Source organism: Dipteris shenzhenensis, chromosome 13 (assembly GCF_047967505.1).
Source record: "Dipteris shenzhenensis isolate YYH24624 ecotype China chromosome 13, Dip_SZ_1.0, whole genome shotgun sequence".
In the NCBI taxonomy this organism is placed as follows: domain Eukaryota; kingdom Viridiplantae; phylum Streptophyta; class Polypodiopsida; order Gleicheniales; family Dipteridaceae; genus Dipteris; species Dipteris shenzhenensis.
The window spans coordinates 55,145,162-55,164,160 of record NC_141608.1 but is presented as its reverse complement, the minus strand read 5'-3'; the positions used below and the strand labels follow the sequence as shown (position 1 = coordinate 55,164,160).

At 45.5% G+C, this 18,999-nt stretch overlaps 1 protein-coding gene across 1 annotated transcript in view; it reads right to left on the bottom strand.

The window, feature by feature from the left end:
• The window catches only part of LOC147895609 (uncharacterized), a 57,310-nt gene extending 46,974 nt beyond the window's left edge, over positions 1–10,336 (bottom strand). Inside the window, exons 1-2 of the mRNA XM_087383483.1 lie at positions 10,159–10,336; positions 8,251–8,474 (exon numbers count right to left, since the gene is read on the bottom strand). Of these exons, the coding sequence (XP_087239609.1) occupies positions 8,251–8,474; positions 10,159–10,336 (402 nt within the window). The remainder of the gene's footprint in view (positions 1–8,250; positions 8,475–10,158) is intronic.
• Positions 10,337–18,999: the final 8,663 nt, after the last annotated feature.

Here is an 18,999-nt window from a genome sequence, read left to right as displayed (position 1 = left end):
TGCATTAGCATGCATTAGTGTAGACTTTATTAAAATGGCAGCGGAAGATGCAAACAAACTGAAGCTACAGAACCACACAGAGAACACTAGAGACAACAAGATGTGCCACAAACAGATCTGCTGTAACTCAGCCCATAAACCAGGGCAGCAACTGAAATAGAAAGTATCCTGAACAGGATGAGAAACAGGAGCTGCTGAGAGGAAGGGGGCACAAGGAGGCTGCAGAAGGGGCTGAACTGAAGCAGAGGAAAGGGCACAAGGAGGCTGCAGTCTGAGAGCACGGAGGCTTGAGGAGCCTGAAGCGAGGAGGCAGGGGCCTGGGAGCGAGGAGGCTAGAGGAGCCTGAACCGAGGAGGCAGGAGCCTAGAAATGAGGAGGCTGAAGGAGCCTGGGGCGAAGAGGCAGGAACCTTGGAACGAGGGGACTGAAGAAGCCTGGAGCAAGGAGGCAGGAGCCCGGAAAGAGGAGGGATCTGCTGAGGGAGCGTGGGCATCCAACAGGGCAGCTGAGGGGGGCTCAGGTAGGGACTGCCAGGAGCAGGCTTGAAGACTGGAGCCTTGAGGAGCTGCTGGAGGGAGTGGTTAAAATGAGGAAGGGGGGAGGGCCCTTATATAGGGAAGGCCAGGAGGGTCGGTCAGGTAGCCTAGACCGACCAGCCTGGCCGGTCAGCCAACTGGGCCGACCAGCTGGTCGGCCAGAGGCTGGTCGGCCAGGACCTGGTCGGCCAGAGGCTGGTCGGCCAGGACCTGGTCGGCCAGGGGCTGGTCGGCCAGCCTACCCCCTCTGGCCCCCCTGCTGCGTGGGAGCTGGTCGGCCAGTCTACCCTGGAGATGGCAGTCTCAACACCCCCTCTCAGCTCCAGGGTGTGGCACAAGACCCAGAGAGCTGGCATGACACTGGAGAAGGGGAGAGGAAACAGGTTTGGTAAAAATGTCGGCGACGTTGTCGGTAGTGGTGCTGAAGAGGAGCAAAATGGTACCGTCAAGAACCTTCTCTCGCGTGTAGTGGTACTGAATTTCGATGTGTTTTTTCCGAGCATGGAAAACCGGATTGCGAGCAAGGACAATACAGCTTTGATTGTCACAAAAAAGTGTGGTGGGAGCGGGTTGCTGAAAACCACAATCGAGAAGAAGGCGCCGAAGCCACACAGCCTCACAGGTGGCACTACACATAGCACGATACTCAGCCTCGGTGGAGGATAGGGCGACCGTGGGTTGGCGTTTACTGGACCAGGAGATAGCCGCAGAGCCAAAGGAGAAAACATAGCCGGTGGTAGAGCGGCGAGAATCGGGGTCACCAGCCCAATCAGAGTCACTCCAACCTTGGAGAGTGAGCGGGGAAGGAGAGGAACCACCGGCAGTATATAGGAGCCCGAAAGAAGAGGTCCCCTGAAGATAGCGGAGGAGACGTCGAGCAGCCTGCCAATGAGAAAGCGAAGGGGTTTGCATGAAGGTACTGAGGGTGCCGACAGAGAAGCCGAGATCCAGTCGAGTGTTAAGTAGCCAGATAAGAGAACCAACAAGCTGGCGATAGAGGGAGGCATCAGGATAAGCAGTGGACCCAGAAGCAGAGAGTTTAGAGTTGGGATCCATGGGAGAAGTGATGGGCCGACAGTCAGCCATGTGGAAAGTTTCGAGGAGCTCGTGAACATAGCGCTGCTGAGAGACAAAATACCCCCTCTTGGTCTGCCAAATCTCAAGACCCAAGAAAAAATGGAGGAGGCCCATGTCCGTCATCTCAAATTCAGTTTGAAGAGCAACTTTAATGGCAAGGACATGATTGGTATGACTCCCAGGATTAGATCATCCACATAAAGAATGATGAAGGTATGAAGCTGTCCTTCATGAAAGAGATAAAGATTGGGATCAGCCAGAGAGCGATGAAGCCCTTGGCGGCAGAAGAAGGTATCAATACGCTGATTCCAGGCCCTAGGAGCTTGCTTGAGACCGTAGAGGGCTTTGCGAAGGCGACAGACCATGGAAGGAGAACGAGAATTAATGAAGCCGGGTGGCTGATCCACATATACCTCTTCTTGAAGATCACCATTCAAAAACGCAGATTTGACGTCCATTTGAAAAATGGGCCACTGATGGTGGGCTGCAAGAGCAAGGATCGTTCGGATGGTGCTCATCCGGGCGGTAGGTGCAAAGGTCTCCCCATAGTCGATGCCGGGTCGTTGGGCATAGCCTTTAGCCACCAGCCGAGCTTTATACTTGTCGACAGAACCATCAGAGGCGTACTTTGTTTTGAATATCCACCGGACACCGATTACGGAACGGTGTGAGGGACGAGGAACAAGGTCCCAGGTATGGTTCCGAAGAAGAGCATGAATTTCCGCTTCCATAGCCTGTTTCCAATGAGGCTGGGCCAGAGCCTGAGGAACGGTAGTGGGCTCGCGAGTGGCGAGGATGCGAGACATAAGGGCGTAATTGACATGGAGGGGATCAGAAGAGGACGGTGGGGGGTGGCGATGAGAGCGTCGAGGCCCATCATCAGGGTGTGGTTCGGAGTAGGGGTCCTCAAGACCGGAGGAGCGGAGAGTATCAATGAGCCATCGCGGAACACGTACCGAGCGGGGTTCCAAAGGAGGAGCAGACGAGGGTGGAGCCGGAGAAGGAGGCGGAGGAGAGAGAATAGGAGGTGATGTAACGGGGGACGAGGCAGGTGGAGGGATCGAGGGCTTCGGGGCATCGGACGGATCTCCAAGAACAGGAGGAGAGTCGGAGGATGGCGGAAGGACCTGCTCGTCGAAAAGGACATCCCTGCTCACGGAGATAATGCGGCGGCGAGAATCATATAGGCGATATCCAGTGGAGACGGAGTTGTAGCCTACGAATAAGAGCTTGTGGGACTTAGGATCAAGCTTTCCACGATCAGATTTAGGAATATGAACATAAGCATCACAGCCAAATACCCGAAAATGGGAAACATCGGGCTTAGATCCATAGTAAGCCTGATAAGGGGTCATGCCTGGAACTGCTGATGTCGGAGAGCGGTTAAGAGTATGGATCGCGGTCATCATGGCCTCGGCCCAGAGGGACTGAGGGAGTTGACTGTGAGTCAGCATGGTCCGAGCCATTTCACCGCCGGTACGATGTTTACGTTCAACCACGCCATTATCAGAAGGGGTACCTGTGTTGGCAAATTCCCGTTTGACACCATGACTACTCAAGAACCGATCAAACTCGAGAGAGGTGAACTCACCACCCTTATCAGCACGAAGAATTTTGAGCGAGTGGTTGGATTCTTTTTCGACCAGGGCCAGCCAGGTCTGGAAACGACTGAAAGCCAGATCCTTGTGGGAAAGAAAATAGATCCAAGAATAGCGACTGAAGTCATCAACCAGGAGCATGTAGTACGAGGCTCCCCCCAGTGACATAATCTGCATAGGGCCACATAGGTCGAGGTGAACAAGACCAAGCGGAACGGTGGCACGGCGAGAGGCATGATGGGCGAACGGCTCGCGATGTTGTTTGCCCAATATACAAGAGGGACAGAGACCTTGGCGAGTGCCAACGTTAGGGAGGCCGATGACAAGCTGATCACGGAAAGCACGATGGAGAGCATCAATGTGTAGATGACCAAACCGATAGTGCCAAAGGTCGCCAAGAGAGGTGCCTGTAAGGGAGGGAAGGGCGACAAGCTTGTAGATACCATTAGTAGAATGGCCGGTCCAAACCGGCTGTCCAGTAGCACGATCGCGGATGGTAACAGAGGCCGCTTCAAACTCAACCTTCATATTGTTTTGACAAATCTGATGAACCGAAAGGAGATGAAAGCCGAGAGACGGAACATAAAGAACACGAGAGGAGTGTTTACCCCCTTTGCCATCAGGAATAATATCAAGAGAGCCCTCTGAATGAGCAGGAATAGAGTGCTTGTCGCCGATGCAGACCCGACCAGAATGAGGGGTGAGATCCTGGAGCAGCGAGGAGGAGGGGGTCATATGCCGAGAGGCCCCACTATCAACGATCCATTCACGAGCATCGGAACTATGGAGAGCCAATGACTCTACTGCAGGAAGGGGTCCCGAATTCAAGAGCTCAAGGTGAACAAATGCAGGAGTGGGGGTAAGGGAAGCATCAGCCGCAGCGGCCATGGGTGCGTCAGCTCGTTTGTGTTTGCGGTAGGGACAATTGCGCCAATAATGGCCAGGAGTGCCACAGTGATTGCAGTTACCTTTGGGAGCAGGACGGTCACTGGAGGGATCTGAAGAAAATGAGTTAGTGGCAGAGGACGGGGCATTCTTGGATCGAGGTTTGGGACGGTGGGCCACAAGAGCCTCAGAAGAACCATCAGAGGTTTTAATGAACTGTTCCTCCTGATCCATCATCATGGGGACAAGTTCCTCCCAAGTGATGGTGCTGAGGCGGCCAGAGGTAATAAGAGAAGAATAGAATGCTGCATATCGACTGTCAGTAATAACATGAGATAAGAGAGTAATAGCCATATCTTCGGAGGAGATAGCCTTGCCTGCATGGAGGATGTCCTGATGCATGCTCTGCATTTTATTGATGTGGTCCCGTATGGAAGGGGAAGTAGCCGGATCGAGGTGGCGAAGCTGAACTTCCAAGGAGATACGTTTCATGGGAGTGACGCGAAGGTACATGCCATCAAGGAATTCCCAAATAGAGCGTGCAGAAGTAAAGTGCTTGATATGATTGAGAACCCCAGGTTGACAATTGAGAAAGATGAACGAGCGTACACGAGCATTCAATTTGTCCCAGATAAGAGAAGCATGTGGATCCTCCTCAGGAGACGGACGAGGGATCCCGGGATCAACAAACTCGGCAAGATCATAAGATTCCAATACAGACGCCATCTGAATTTTCCAAAGGGAATAGTTGGCCCCATCTAACTGCCGAGCATCTGGAAATGTAGGAAGAGTGGGGATGCGTACAGGCTTGTCAGACTCTTGAAAGAAACTGGACATAGGGGGAACGCGAAGATCCGGAGCAGAATCCTTTGTTTCATCAGCCATGACTGAAACCAGGGAGTGGACAGCAACCAAGGGCTGAAGAGAACGGGGCTGGTGAGCAGATCGAAATCTAGAACGGGGCTGCCGACAGGCAGCAAAAAAAAAAATATAGGGGAAGAAGAGAGCTCTGTAGTCAGCAGGAAAGAGAGTTGCCGACAAGCTTCTTCAACTTCATCAATACAGGAGCGCCAAGATCAGAGAGTATTCTGGTGCTCTGATACCATATTAAAATGGCAGCGGAAGATGCAAACAAACTGAAGCTACAGAACCACACAGAGAACACTAGAGACAACAAGATGTGCCACAAACAGATCTGCTGTAACTCAGCCCATAAACCAGGGCAGCAACTGAAATACAAAGTATCCTGAACAGGATGAGAAACAGGAGCTGCTGAAGGGGCTGCACTGAAGCAGAGGAAGGGGGCACAAGGAGGCTGCAGAAGGGGCTGAACTGAAGCAGAGGAAAGGGCACAAGGAGGCTGCAGTCTGAGAGCACGGAGGCTTGAGGAGCCTGAAGCGAGGAGGCAGGGGCCTGGGAGCGAGGAGGCTAGAGGAGCCTGAACCGAGGAGGCAGGAGCCTAGAAATGAGGAGGCTGAAGGAGCCTGGGGCGAAGAGGCAGGAACCTTGGAACGAGGGGACTGAAGAAGCCTGGAGCAAGGAGGCAGGAGCCCGGAAAGAGGAGGGATCTGCTGAGGGAGCGTGGGCATCCAACAGGGCAGCTGAGGGGGGCTCAGGTAGGGACTGCCAGGAGCAGGCTTGAAGACTGGAGCCTTGAGGAGCTGCTGGAGGGAGTGGTTAAAATGAGGAAGGGGGGAGGGCCCTTATATAGGGAAGGCCAGGAGGGTCGGTCAGTTAGCCTAGACCGACCAGCCTGGTCGGTCAGCCAACTGGGCCGACCAGCTGGTCAGCCAGAGGCTGGTCGGCCAGGACCTGGTCGGCCAAGGGCTGGTCGGCCAGCCTACCCCCTCTGGCCCCCCTGCTGCGTGGGAGCTGGTCGGCCAGTCTACCCTGGAGATGGCAGTCTCAACAGACTTCTCTGTCCACCATTAGAGGCATAAACTGTGCTTTACAACTTGGTAATTGTCTACACCTTTCTCAATATTGTAGGAACGTATGCACAATTTGATCTGTCCAGAAATTGTCTTTGTTTATGTTCTAACATGATAGATCAAGGAACCACCTATGCTACTCTCAAGCAAAATTTTCTTTTTTCTTTCTTTTTGGTGCAGCTACCCTTCTGTATTCGTTAATTCATATAGTAATGCTCCCTTCAGCAATTTCATGTAGTATTTACGGCTTTAGCTGATTTATAGGGGCGATACCCAAATCGCGTCTTTTGATCTCGAAAATGCTAATTCTTGGTTGCTCTCTAAAATTTGTGGCTTGCAATTAACTCTTGTCTCTTATGGAACTCATTTTGTCTCCTCTTTCAGTCTGAGATCCAACTTTACTATATAAGGCATACTTGCACAAACTGCTTGTCGACATGGACTATTCCGTTCTCGCTTACATTGGCTTAAATTCCCCAGCGTATTCAACAAACTGTTGTAGGCAGAAGTCAAGAAAAAAAAATGTGAACTTGATATGCCTATGGATCCGAAGCCTGTAGCTCTTTTCCAAAAAGTTCTCAATTTAGTTTTGTTCTTTTATGAATATCTCAATCTTGACATCATGGGTGCCACTCTATTAGTTTCTATGCAGCAAGAGTAACGTGATTATCAAACAGATGATTCCACATGCCAATTACAGACGACATCATCTTCAGCTGCGTACACAATCGCATATGCTGACAATTATCCCAAACGTCACAAATTTGTGAACTTGCCTTATCTAATGGGAAAATCCGTTAAAACCAACAATGACGAGGTTATTTGCCCCAAGTCGAATCCATCTTTGCTCTGTACCAATTTCATATGTCGTCTGTGAGGATTATCAACGATTCTCTTTAGAGGGTGGAATTCAATAGCTCCGTAAACATTCCGTCTTCAGTCAACATATCTGGCCGGAAATCACATCGCAGACCCCATACACCACTGAATTTATTTCTTTTTGGCTAATCGGCAGATTGGAACTGCCGTACCCAAAACTATGTCGTGCAACTGCGGGCATATCAGGATCCTTTTCTCTCTTGCAGAATCGGGATCGTTTGCACTTTTGTGTTCTTACGCATCACAATAGTTCCTTCTCATAGGGAATACATGCATAAGGATCTTTCTTACTCTTCCCTGATCGACACAGGCAACCTGAAAAGAAGATCCCCAGAGCAAGCAAAAGAGAAAGAAATAACTCTAAATGCAAGCAAAGCTGCAACTGAACTGAGATCTTATCAAGGCCAATATTCAAGCAAATGGGTGGTTGAATGCCTCCACAAGGTGCAATGAAGAGTGCAAGGGAAAGGGGAGGAAAGCCAAGGATGGCTGAGGGAGAGGGGAACATAGAGAAGAAAGAAGAGGGAGAAGAGGAAAGGTATAGAGAAAGGGGTAGGAGATAGAGGTAGAGAGAGAACTGAAAAGGCGTAGAGGGAGAACTTTGTATCAATATATACTCTCAGACACACAAGCGCACAAGAGCATACATTCATACAAAGGTCTGCATACTGAATTTATGTCAAATCTCTGAAGGTTCTGGGCAGACTCGGCCACAATCGAACACTCCGACTCAGCTCAAACAAAGAAACATGGAACTCAGCAAAGTCAAAGAAGCCAGAAAAGCAGGAAAATGGGCTGCCTACCAGACTGTAGAAGCAATGATTAGGGATTTTATATCCAAGCCTAAAGACTCTCCATCTTAAACTGATGTAATGAAGGCCACCCTACAATAGGATCTAGAATGTAGATGGTGTTTTGCTATGTGATAAATAATCTCCAATTGAGTTGCCATGGGCACTCCTTGATTTTTTGGTTGTGCTTTTTGCCTCCTAGTCCCGCAACGGCTTTTGAAGTCATTAATCAGAGATTGTAAAGCTAAGCCTCACTGATATACAAAAGGCCACTCACTGATGAGCATAGATCATAGATTTTTTTTTTTAGTAAGCTGGAGAGGAGATGCAGTGGGCACCCCTATCACCTGAAAGTAGTTTAGTGATGCTGTTTTTGTGCCATGGGCACCCCGAAGTGGATTGTAACTAGACTTTCTTATGTTTCTAGGTCTCATAGGTCATTTTGGCCTTTTGTAGATGTTACTAAATCATTCTCTCTCTCTCTCTCTCTCTCTCTCTCTCTCTATATATATATATATATAAAAGAAAATTTACATGTGCAGAGAAAATTTACATGTGCAGGGTCAAACTCTGCAAAGACATGATACAAATGAATGTCCATTGGCTTGAAGGATGAATATTCAGCCCTTATCTTGTCCAGCATCCTGACCATCTCAATCTCACTAGCTCCACATCTCGGCCCGATACACCTCCTGCCCCTCTGGAACTCCAAGATGATACAAGACCACAACTGCTTGCAAGCTGTTTCAATCGCTTCCCTGGCACTGTCACCGACTCCTAGAAATTTAAGAATACTTATCACCTATTGGAACCTCTCTCTCTCTCTCTCTCTCTCTCTCTCTCTCTCTCTCTCTCTCTCTCTCTCTATATATATATGCCAAAGAACACAAATACTTACATGTGGCGTAGAAAAAAATATAGAAAACTCTGTCTCACATGGGGGATGTCTTACAGCATTTGATGGCAGATTTATTGAGATGACATACTCCAATCATTGAGAGAACTGTGACTCAGCTTGGAGGACTGGCAAAATGAAGCTGTCCCAAAGACCCCTTGTCATTAAATTCAGAACAGCAGCAAATAGAGTCACTCTTATGAGTATGAGAGGCAGTCTAAAAGGAACAAAAATATACCTAGATGATGATCTCACTTTAATGCAACAGGAGCATAAAAAGGAAGGCATGGCCGAAGTCATGGAGGCCAGAAATGCAGGGAAATGGGCTGTATACAGAAATGGGAAAATCATAATCCGAGTTAAGACAAGCAACAAGGGAGGCAAAGATCAGGAAGATCTAGCAGATGAGGGCAAAGCTCGAGAAGAGTCAGCAGATGGGGGTTTATGACGGTGTCAGCCTCCTGGTTTAGATGCACTGCGAGATTGAAAATGGCTGTCTGGAATTGCAATGGGACTTTACGGTCTGACACAGGAGGCTTCTCAGAGACTTCATACAGCAAAACTGTTCCCCTTTTCTCTTAGTTCTGTGCAGGCTCCTTCCCCTTTGTTTTGACGGGCCTCCCCCTTTTAGGCTGCCCCAGATAGCCTATTGCTGACTGGGTGCAGCAAGTACTGTTTACCAATGTATGCTATGCAGGAATTGCTATGAGCTTAGATGAGGAAATGACAGATGCCAAACAGTATGAATGCATTGGATACTTGGCAAATTGCTGAAGCATAATGCCTACACGAGGATCTTTAGAGGATGTATGGGGGAAACAAGCACTGGATAATGCAGTGAATACCTACTTGACAAATGCACCACAAAGCAAAGAGCGGAAGTCATTGCAAATCTTAACAGAATCATTATGGTTCTCATTGATAAGGTCGAAAGTCTAGAATCCACCAATATTATACGTATGGCTCAGAAGTCATCTGTAGATAAGGCCCTACAAGAAATGCGAAGACAAGGGACTAAAATGCGAAGGCCCTAAGTTCTCAACGCTCCAATCTTCCTGCTTCCAGGTTCAGCCTCCCGTGCTGCCCAGGCGACCTGTTCCAGGCCCAGTTGGTCCTGATTTCAGCTCCTTGCTCCTGGTCCTCGGTTGTCCTGGTTCTTGCCTCCTGCAGGCCAAGATCTACAGATCAAAGTTCATGGTTGGCATGCCCTGTAAGTGGCAATAGGTGCAGCTCGTTTTTTTTATAATCCAAACTAATTCGCATATACAGGGTCTTATGAGATCTGCCGTATGTAACGTCAGTTATGTGCATGTTGTGTGTGAAAAAACTACTCTGTGATCTATGCCTCCGAGAATTAAGAGTAATCATGCGTGACCTTTGGCTTTGACTTGCATAGGCAGGATTCACTCCTATGCTTATTCCGCACGTTTCCGGACCAGGATTCATGAAGCGATGTTCAATATGATCTAATTTTGGCATGCGTATGATGTTTATGGACGGTGGCCTGGATGATTCTCGTCGCTCGTCTGTTCTTTTTCAAGCACAATCCATGTTACGAAAACTTACCAGAAAAGTTAAAGGTATCGATAAGGGCCATAAACGGAGGCCACTGGTCTTCTTTCTTTTCTTCCTCGTGCTGCTGCTCCAAGCTCATCACGCACATGAAGTAGGAGGACCAGAGGCTCCCATGCTGAGTGGGTGGCCGGGTCTTGTAAGGAAGGAATGCGTTATCAGTGCCGGTCATCCTCAGTGATCTCAAGACAACCATCTCTCTCTCTCTCGCGCGCGCGCTTCCTACTCGCCTGCAAAAATGGCGTGAGTTAACATCCACCTCGTTTTTTTAGCCTTGGTCGTCGGATGGGTGTGAAGTCTGAACATTTGTGAAACATGCCTTACATTTAAGGTGTAGTGAAGTATTTTCTTTTTATGTGAGATTTAAGTCCCCATACATATTTAAGCTTTGGCCCATCTTTATTCACTTTCACTTGCTCTTTTCCTTCCCTTGAAATTTATATAATATTTATGGACGTTTGTTAAAAGCATGGCCATAGTGCTTTAGCCACCTTAGTGTTAAAGAAATGAAAATAACTTGTCATTCTAGATGCCACACATGGCATTATGCATGGCCATAGTGGTTTTAAGAAACAAAAATAATTTTTGTGATTTTTCAGGGCTCTCATCACTAATTTTTGCTAGACACCCGCACGTTGATATCATTGCCAAATTGTGTTGGATTCCGATTCTAGCTTGATTCGTGAAGGAAAAGAGGCAGTAATGGACATGAATTTTTGGGTGATGGACCATGCTCCTTTCTTCGATCCCATGTTTAGGAGCTCGACAACCTACTTGATACGAAGCTCAAAGTTGATGTATGTTGTATGCCTTCTAGATTGTTTGGCAGAAATGGGGGTTTCTTCAAGCCAGCCCCCATGTGGCAAGAATGTCATCAAATAGTCGAGATTCATCCTCTATGGTCTCCCTCTTGACATGTGTCTTATGCAACATACTCGTTCCTTCATTGTCAAGCTTGCACTTCCTGAAGTGGCTATTAAAATAGCCACTCTTCTCAAACTCTTCCATATATTTCTTTGCAAATACTACCCGTGCAAACACGATGGATTTGACTTGCTCAATAACACTAGGTTTAATTGCTTTGCATATGCCTTGGCAAAGGCAATCGTTACCTCCATGTTGGTAGAGCATTGTTTTTTGTAAACCTTATCGTGGAAAACCATGAAATCCTATACACTTCAAGGCGTACATTGCTTTTACATAGAGGGAATCCCTAGGTGTTTCAAAAATACCCCTTTCAAAGAGCTCAGTCTCCTTCAAGGTCTTAGGTAGGTTGTATTTTGGTCTAACTTATTGATAGGCACCATTGGAGTGTCATCCTCTAAGTTTGGTCCTTCCTTACTTAGCTCTTCATCGAGAATCTCTGTCATTGAATTAAGATGTCCATTCATCCAATCTAATAAGTCATGCCACGAAGTCGGGTTTCCCTTAAGCAATGAAGTAATCGGCATTTTGATTTCCATGGACAAGAATGCTACAAGTCCTGCAACATCTCTTGGTCCATCTGGCATTGTTATGCCATCAGATTGTCTTTTTATATCATCATGAAGGTTGTTTAGACCCTCATTTCTCAATCTTTCCATGATCGGATCTTCTTCAAATATACGATCTATCAACAAAGGACTTTCATTGGACAACATATCCTCATTCCTTTCTATAATAATGGAAGGTACTTTGATAGGTTGTCTTTGCATTGGGTACTTTTGATGTTGTGGCAATTTTATGTCAACTTGTGCCCTGCTTTCCACTTGCATGTCTTGACATTCTTGCACAAGAGCTTTGCCTTTCACTAGCTCCTCCTTTTCTTGGATGTGATTAGGATATTCGTGCACACATAAGAGCACATGTATATATGGTTGATGGCATTACAAAATTTAATTTCAACGTACAAGAATTGGAAAACACTTACTTGGAGCATCTTGTGCCAATCGTGGGACTTCAACCCGTATAGTTGCTCAATACCCCTTTTCTTAGTGGTTGTGAAGGCTCCCTTCAATGATCTCATGCATCCAAGCAAACACCCTATCTGCCTTTGTGGGCTCCATAAACTTTGCCTTTGAATTTGCATGCACCTTCAAGTCTTCCGAACATCAAAAAATTTCAAATCATTGCAAATTTATTCAAAATTTTGCATATTTAATCTAATCATGACAAGAATGTATAGCAAAAATTCCATTGATTCATATAACATGTACATATTTGGACACATTTGTCATGATATTTACATGAAACTGCATAAAATGTCAAGTTTCATTTTGTGAATGACGGATCCATGCGTATTTTCTTTGCAAGTCGAATATCTCTATTTAAAATAGTGACGCGCTTTGCATGGATTGCACACAATTGGGCGTCTTCAAAAAGGGATACCAATGCTTGCTCTGCACCTTCTTGCAAGCATGTGAGCGCTTGACTTGACATTCTTGCATCATCTTTGTAGGAATACAAAATTTCTTTTACTAGTCAGGTGAAAGGAGCCTTGAGAATCAGCAAATCCATGGACTTCTAGAACTTCCTGATTTCCAAAAGTGCTCTCCGCTTAGGCTTCATATGTTGCCTCCTTCTCTAGGGTGGATTGTCCCCTTCCCCACTCCCACTGTCACCGCTGCCACCTCCACATCGTTTGACACTCTTTCATGCATGTTGCTTCCACAGTCTAGCCTATTCTGTGGAGGCCCTCGTGCCTTCAAGAGGTAATCATTTTCCACCTGTGGTGGGCCTAGCACAAGGAAGATCGTGGGGATTGGCACCCCATGGCCTTGGAGATAGGCATGCTTCTTTCCTCACCTTGCGGCACTCTTCGGTATGCTTCTTTCTCTTCTTACTCTAACTCTCATGTGCATGAATACTCTCAGGTCTATTTTGTGAGGCCCCCTGTGCCTGTGCAAACTTAGCAGCCTACCTCCTTGCTACCATTGCTTGCTCTTCTATTTGTTGGGCTTGCCTTCATTGCTCTAGAAGGGTACGAATGGCTAGAGAGTGTGCGTAAGCAACCTCGATAATAGTGCTATGAATTGGTCGACCTGTTTGTTTAGTTCTTGCCATCCACGATTGTGACACTGATGTGTGAGGTGTTTGTCTTATATAGGTGTTAAAGGTTAAGTCCTTAGGTTTGAGGTTTAAAATGGCCCCTATATATAAGGCTTTTTACCTAAAGGTCTACCTTTTCATTAAAATCCAACAAATTAAAAAAGCACAAGTGTAAAAATAAAAACAAGTTCATATCATTCCCAAATGTAGAAACATTGCAATATCATCACAAGGATTTCTTGCAAAATTAAAATAAATTTATCTTCAAAAAATTGGTACATATTTATAATTGCAATTGCAAAAAAACAAGTGTCAACTAGGAGCTTGAGTCCATCTTTTTCCAGAGTGAACTGTTGTTGCTACCCATTGTTTAATTCTCTCTGAAGCACGTGAAGCTTTTTAGAAAATCCGCTTCTTGTTTTGATTTGCATCATTAATGGCTCGACCTAGTTGCTCTGCAAGGCTTTCTCCCTCTCAAGTGAGGAACCAATGATTACATGGTAAAACCATTCAAACATTTCATGCAGTGCATTGCTTCGAACCACACCACCACCGTGACATGTACTTCCAAAATATGCACATCTCGCGGTGTAATATGACTTTTCCATATCTTGTGCACTCCACACGTTCAAAGATCCATACTTTTCTGCAAACCATGGTGCGTGTGCAAAAAGAATATGTTGCATTGAAAAAAAGAAGACATGGGAGGTCAATACAACATTGCAACAAATAGTTTGAATTGAAGGTAAAGAGCTTGGTTTGCCTGACCATGTAATGTGTGATGTGAGTTACACCCCACTCCTCAACCATGGCTTGAGTGAACTCGACAAGAGCATCCTTAAGCAATTGCACGTCATCGTTGGTGATGGAATGTTGTCTCAATGACCCCAACCTATATTCTTTCGATTTCCTTCGTGATTGGATAAAAATCTTCATGCCTTTACACCACCCATGGATACTTTGGCGGGCAAATTTCCTGAAGCGCCTGATAGCTAAGCATCTTTTTGAAACTTCACGTTCCCTACATGCAAGCCAATACTAGACAAGAGTTCTTCTACCTTTGAAACACAAGATGCTTTCATATTCCAAACATACACCATGTGCAAAAAGAGCAATTTGTCCATCAAGTGCATCTCCACATGCCACACACAAAAGTGCACTCTTTCCAATGGGATGTTGAGAATTGCATCCCATTTCTCATCCAACTTGGCTTGATTTGGAGCAACAGGCTGATCACAACTCGTGACACCATTGGCCCATTCGTACATTCCATCAGCATCAAGCTTGTCAGCATGTCTCTTATTGTGCAAACATTGTGTCCACATGTAATAAATACATGGACGAGTTGCATTCGCACATGTCTCCACTCCAAACATGCACTTCAATGTTTTCAAATCCCTTGACATGTGCCACTCGATGTTGAAGGATCCAAATCCTTCAACATGAAGTAACTCTCAGTTTAATCGAGCATTTATAATATCAGGATCAGGGACCGCTCAAAAACCCACTTCAAGTTAGAGTGCGTCTCTTTGGGGACTTCAAATGCTACAAGCCACCATATGTGCTTTTTCGACTGAATGCTAAACTGCTCAACAATAGTGTTACCTTTTGTATGCTCTAAGGCCTTTATCTTCAACATGCATATACCAAGCTGGTGAGTATCAATTCAGCAGCTGTATATTTCTTATCTCCTTCATTCTTCACTCTACTTGCATAATAAACCAGCCTCATATATCTAGAACTATTACCCTGCTGCATAAGTATGGCTCGAATGGCATCAGGCCATTGAAGGGTTCACATAAAAAAGCTTTGAAAAGTCTAGAGCTTTCACACTTGACACTTGACTTAACAACTCCTTTACAACTGTAAACATGTCCTCACACTCATTAGTCCATTTTAAAGGATCATACTTAACTACTTGTTGAAGAGGAAACAACACTTGAGATAGCATACTGATAAACCGTGACAAATACTTCACCTTCTGAAGGAAAGTACGCAATTGGTTAGTATTTGTAGGAGAAGGCAACATCACTAATGCTTTAATCTTATCAGGATCATGGTCAATTCCATTTTCAGAAACAACATGCCCTGAAACCTTCATGCTATTCCTTGCCAAATGACTTTTCGCCTGCTTGAAGTACTTTTCGCGTTGTGGTTTCTGCTGCGAATTGTCCTCCTGCTATTCCCGAGTGAGCCTTGTCTAGGATGAGAATGAACTCATCTTCCCTGACGCATCTGCGCATCACTCCATCTTTTCCCTACTTATATAATTGTCTTGCAATTAGTTGATAAGGAGCAGCGTCCCTAATCAACCTTCTCGCTTTAGCCATATCTACAGGTGTATCTGTGGGTAACCCATTGGTTAGATAATGACATATTTGTTCCGCCCACTCTGGAACTAAATCCACTAGAAACAAAGGTGCATCTGGTAGATCGTTGTCCACACCAATTGGCTTTTCTCCGTTGGGAATTCGTGACATATGGTCGACAAGAACATGTGTTCTTCCCTTCCTGACTGCGACTGTGAAGTCAAACTCCATCAAAATCAACAGCCAACATGTAATCCTTCCCATCATGCAGGGTTTATTTACCAAGTACAGAAGTGCTTGGTGATCCACAAAAAATACAAATTTGTTTGCCAATAGGTAATGCCTGAATTTCTTCACCGCATATACCATCGACAAACCCTCTCTTTCTGTAGTAGTATAGTTTCTCTTTCGCCGGGTTGAGCTAACATACATCCTATTGCGAAGTTTGATGCGTCAATATGAATATGGAATATCACATCCCAGTTCGGTGATCGTAGGATTAGTGTTGATGCTAAAGCTCTTTTTAAGGCATTATATGCCTTCTGGCATTCATCTGTCCACGTAAAGTTAATTAACAATCGGTATAATGGTCAAGCTAGATCCGCGTACATATAGATGAATCTTTGGTAATACCCTGTGTGTCCGATGAATCGTTGAACACCTTTAAAGTTCGTTGGTGGGGGTAGTTTCAAGATCAACTTGATCTTATTGAAGTCTGTGGAGATTCCATTTCTGGACACCACATGACCTAGGATAACACCATGCTTTACCCAGAATTGACATTTCAGTGGCTTTAATGAAATCCTACATAATCTGCAACGATAAAAAACCATTCATAAATATTTTAAATGTTCTAGCCATCGCGAATAAATGCATAGGTCGTCTAGAAAGATCTCTAGCCAAATTCGCAAGTACTCTTTGAAGGCTGTACTCATAAGTCGTTGAAACATTGCTGGGGCGTTGGTTAAACAAACGGCATCTTTCGATACGCGAATACTCCCCATGTTGTGGCAAAGGCCGTCTTATGTTGGTCCTTGGGATCAATGGACACTTGGTTGTATCCAAAGAATCCGTCCAAAAAACTATACGCTTCATGACCTGCCACCCTTTCGAGCACATGTTCTGTGAATGGCAAAGGGTAGTGATCCCTTATTGTGGCTGCATTGACCTTTTTGAGGTCAACACACACTCGTATTTTTCCATTCTTCTTCGTTACGATTACAATGGGGGATACCCATTCTGTATGCTCGATTTCATGTATGAATCCCGCATCTAGGAGTTTGTCAATCTCCTCTTTCACTATCGTTTTATACTTAGGATTCATGTCATAAAGGCGTTGTTGCACTGGCTTCGCATCATCACGTATGGGAATTGTGTGTTGCACCACTTCTGGTGGCACACCCTTCATATCCTCGTAAGACCAGGCAAAACAATCCTTATACTCCTTCAGTAAAGTGATCAAGTCACTTCCTTCCTCTTGTTGAGGTCCACTGACACAAAGACGGGTTTAGGCGTCTCTCTAGGCCCAGCTAGGTTGACTTCATTGACTTTTGCAAGCCCTTCATAGACTCCATTGTCATACGTGTCTGCTATATGCTGAAGGGAATCGATGTTCAACAGTGAAGCGGAAGGGAGCTGCGTAGAGGGATCTTGGTGAAGAATTTGACGAGTGCTAGAAGAGCATTGTTATGCAAGTAACATAGTCCATTCATTTGTATTCCATTCAATATAGGCTATGGGCCAACAAAGAGAGAAAGGACTAGAGGGCTAGGCCCCATTTTAGGGTCGAACCTCCCTTCAAAAGGTCATTGTATAAAAGCCAAGGGTGTTGACCTTGGTCTTCATTCTTCCTTGTTGAAGGTGTGGAATAGAGAGCATTGCTTCTTTCACTCTTGTGTTGTGTCTTGCTTCCTTCCTTCCATTTGCTTTCATTTGTTGCTACACATACGATCGATTCCCATTCACCATGCTCAGGATTCTCCCCTCTACTCTTCTCATTCTCTCTCCTCCTTTGGATCGCGTAGTAGCGTGAGTTAGAATCCGAGGACGGTGCCTGTGACAATACCACGACGACTTTAAGTGAACCAGCTCTCACAAGGAAGTGGCTTGGAGGTTGAGCACTCTCAAGCGACAATCTGCAAGATCCCCATGACACGTTGGTCTCCTTCAAGAGGACTTAACAAACTTCGGTGCCGTTGCTGGGGAGGTAGGCATCTTTGCTTAGGTTCTTGTTGTTGTTTTCCTTGCATTTACCCTTTCTAAACCGTTAGTTGGTTGCAAAGGAGAGTAGGGAAAGAAGAGTGGCCATGGGGCTAAAAAAAGCAAAAACGAGTTTTCAAGTTGTTGTTTTTTGTTGTTTTGAGTTTAGATCTGGAAAAAGTAGTTCTTCTACATGAAAAAGGACTTATCACAGTCATCTTTTGGGCAAGAAATGACCCAAGAAGAGGCTTGTGAGGTCAAAAACCCATCTTCTTCATTTTGAGTTTTTTAAGTTGTTGTTTTTTGTGTTTTTTAGCTTCAAGTAGTTAAAAGAGCACCTACACATCACTGTGCACAAATCACATATAGGAAAAAACACCAATAAATGGGTCTAACAGCCAAAACTGAGGTCGGAATCATGGACGCTGCATTAGCGTTCTAGGGCACTGCATTAAGCCCCAACAGTCACTGACAGCTGTCAGCACCTACCTGTCAGAAAATTTAATGCACCAGCCTGTCAGCATTTATTGTATCGGTGCTGCATTAACTTAAAGTTGACTTTTTTGAAATTAGTCCTGATTCGGTGAACCCGAATCTTTGAACATTTAATTAATCACCAACCTGTCAGTCAGTATGTTATTGCATCGGCGCTGCAATAATTATTGCAATGCGACCAAGTGAACTGACTTATCCTTAGGGACTGGAAGTGCTTGCATGAAGGGTTTGCAGTCAAAATCATAACAAAGGTCAACCAAGGTCAAAATTCCAAGTCGTTGCATTAATTATTGCAACACGCTGCATTAATTCCGGAGTATGCATTGATCCTTTAGTCACTTCACCTTGTCAAAATAGATAGTTGTGATCACTCAGAAGTGTGCCAGAAGTCCAATTGATCAGGGCGCTGCATTAATGTTATTGCAAAGCGCTGCATTATCTTAGTGCATCAGTCAATAGTGAACAAACCATCATCAGTTAAGATTTCCAGAGCACAAGTGCACTGACCAGTCAAAGAGAGTGAGAAACCCAGAAAAGTCAGGGCGCTGCAATAATTTCCTTCACCAAATCTGCAGAATTTGACTGTGACAACCTGAACACATTGACAGCTGAACCCAAATCCAACTCAAACCTTAGAAATATACATGCACCTTAGGTCCGGACACACATTAGGACCTGAAATCGTTCCAGAAGATAGTGCTTCAAACGTAGACTTAGAGGCTATTTTGGGCTCAAGTCTAACTGCCAGAAAAGGATCTTCGTTGAACAGCACGTCATCTGTACTAGGACCATTGTTTGAATACGA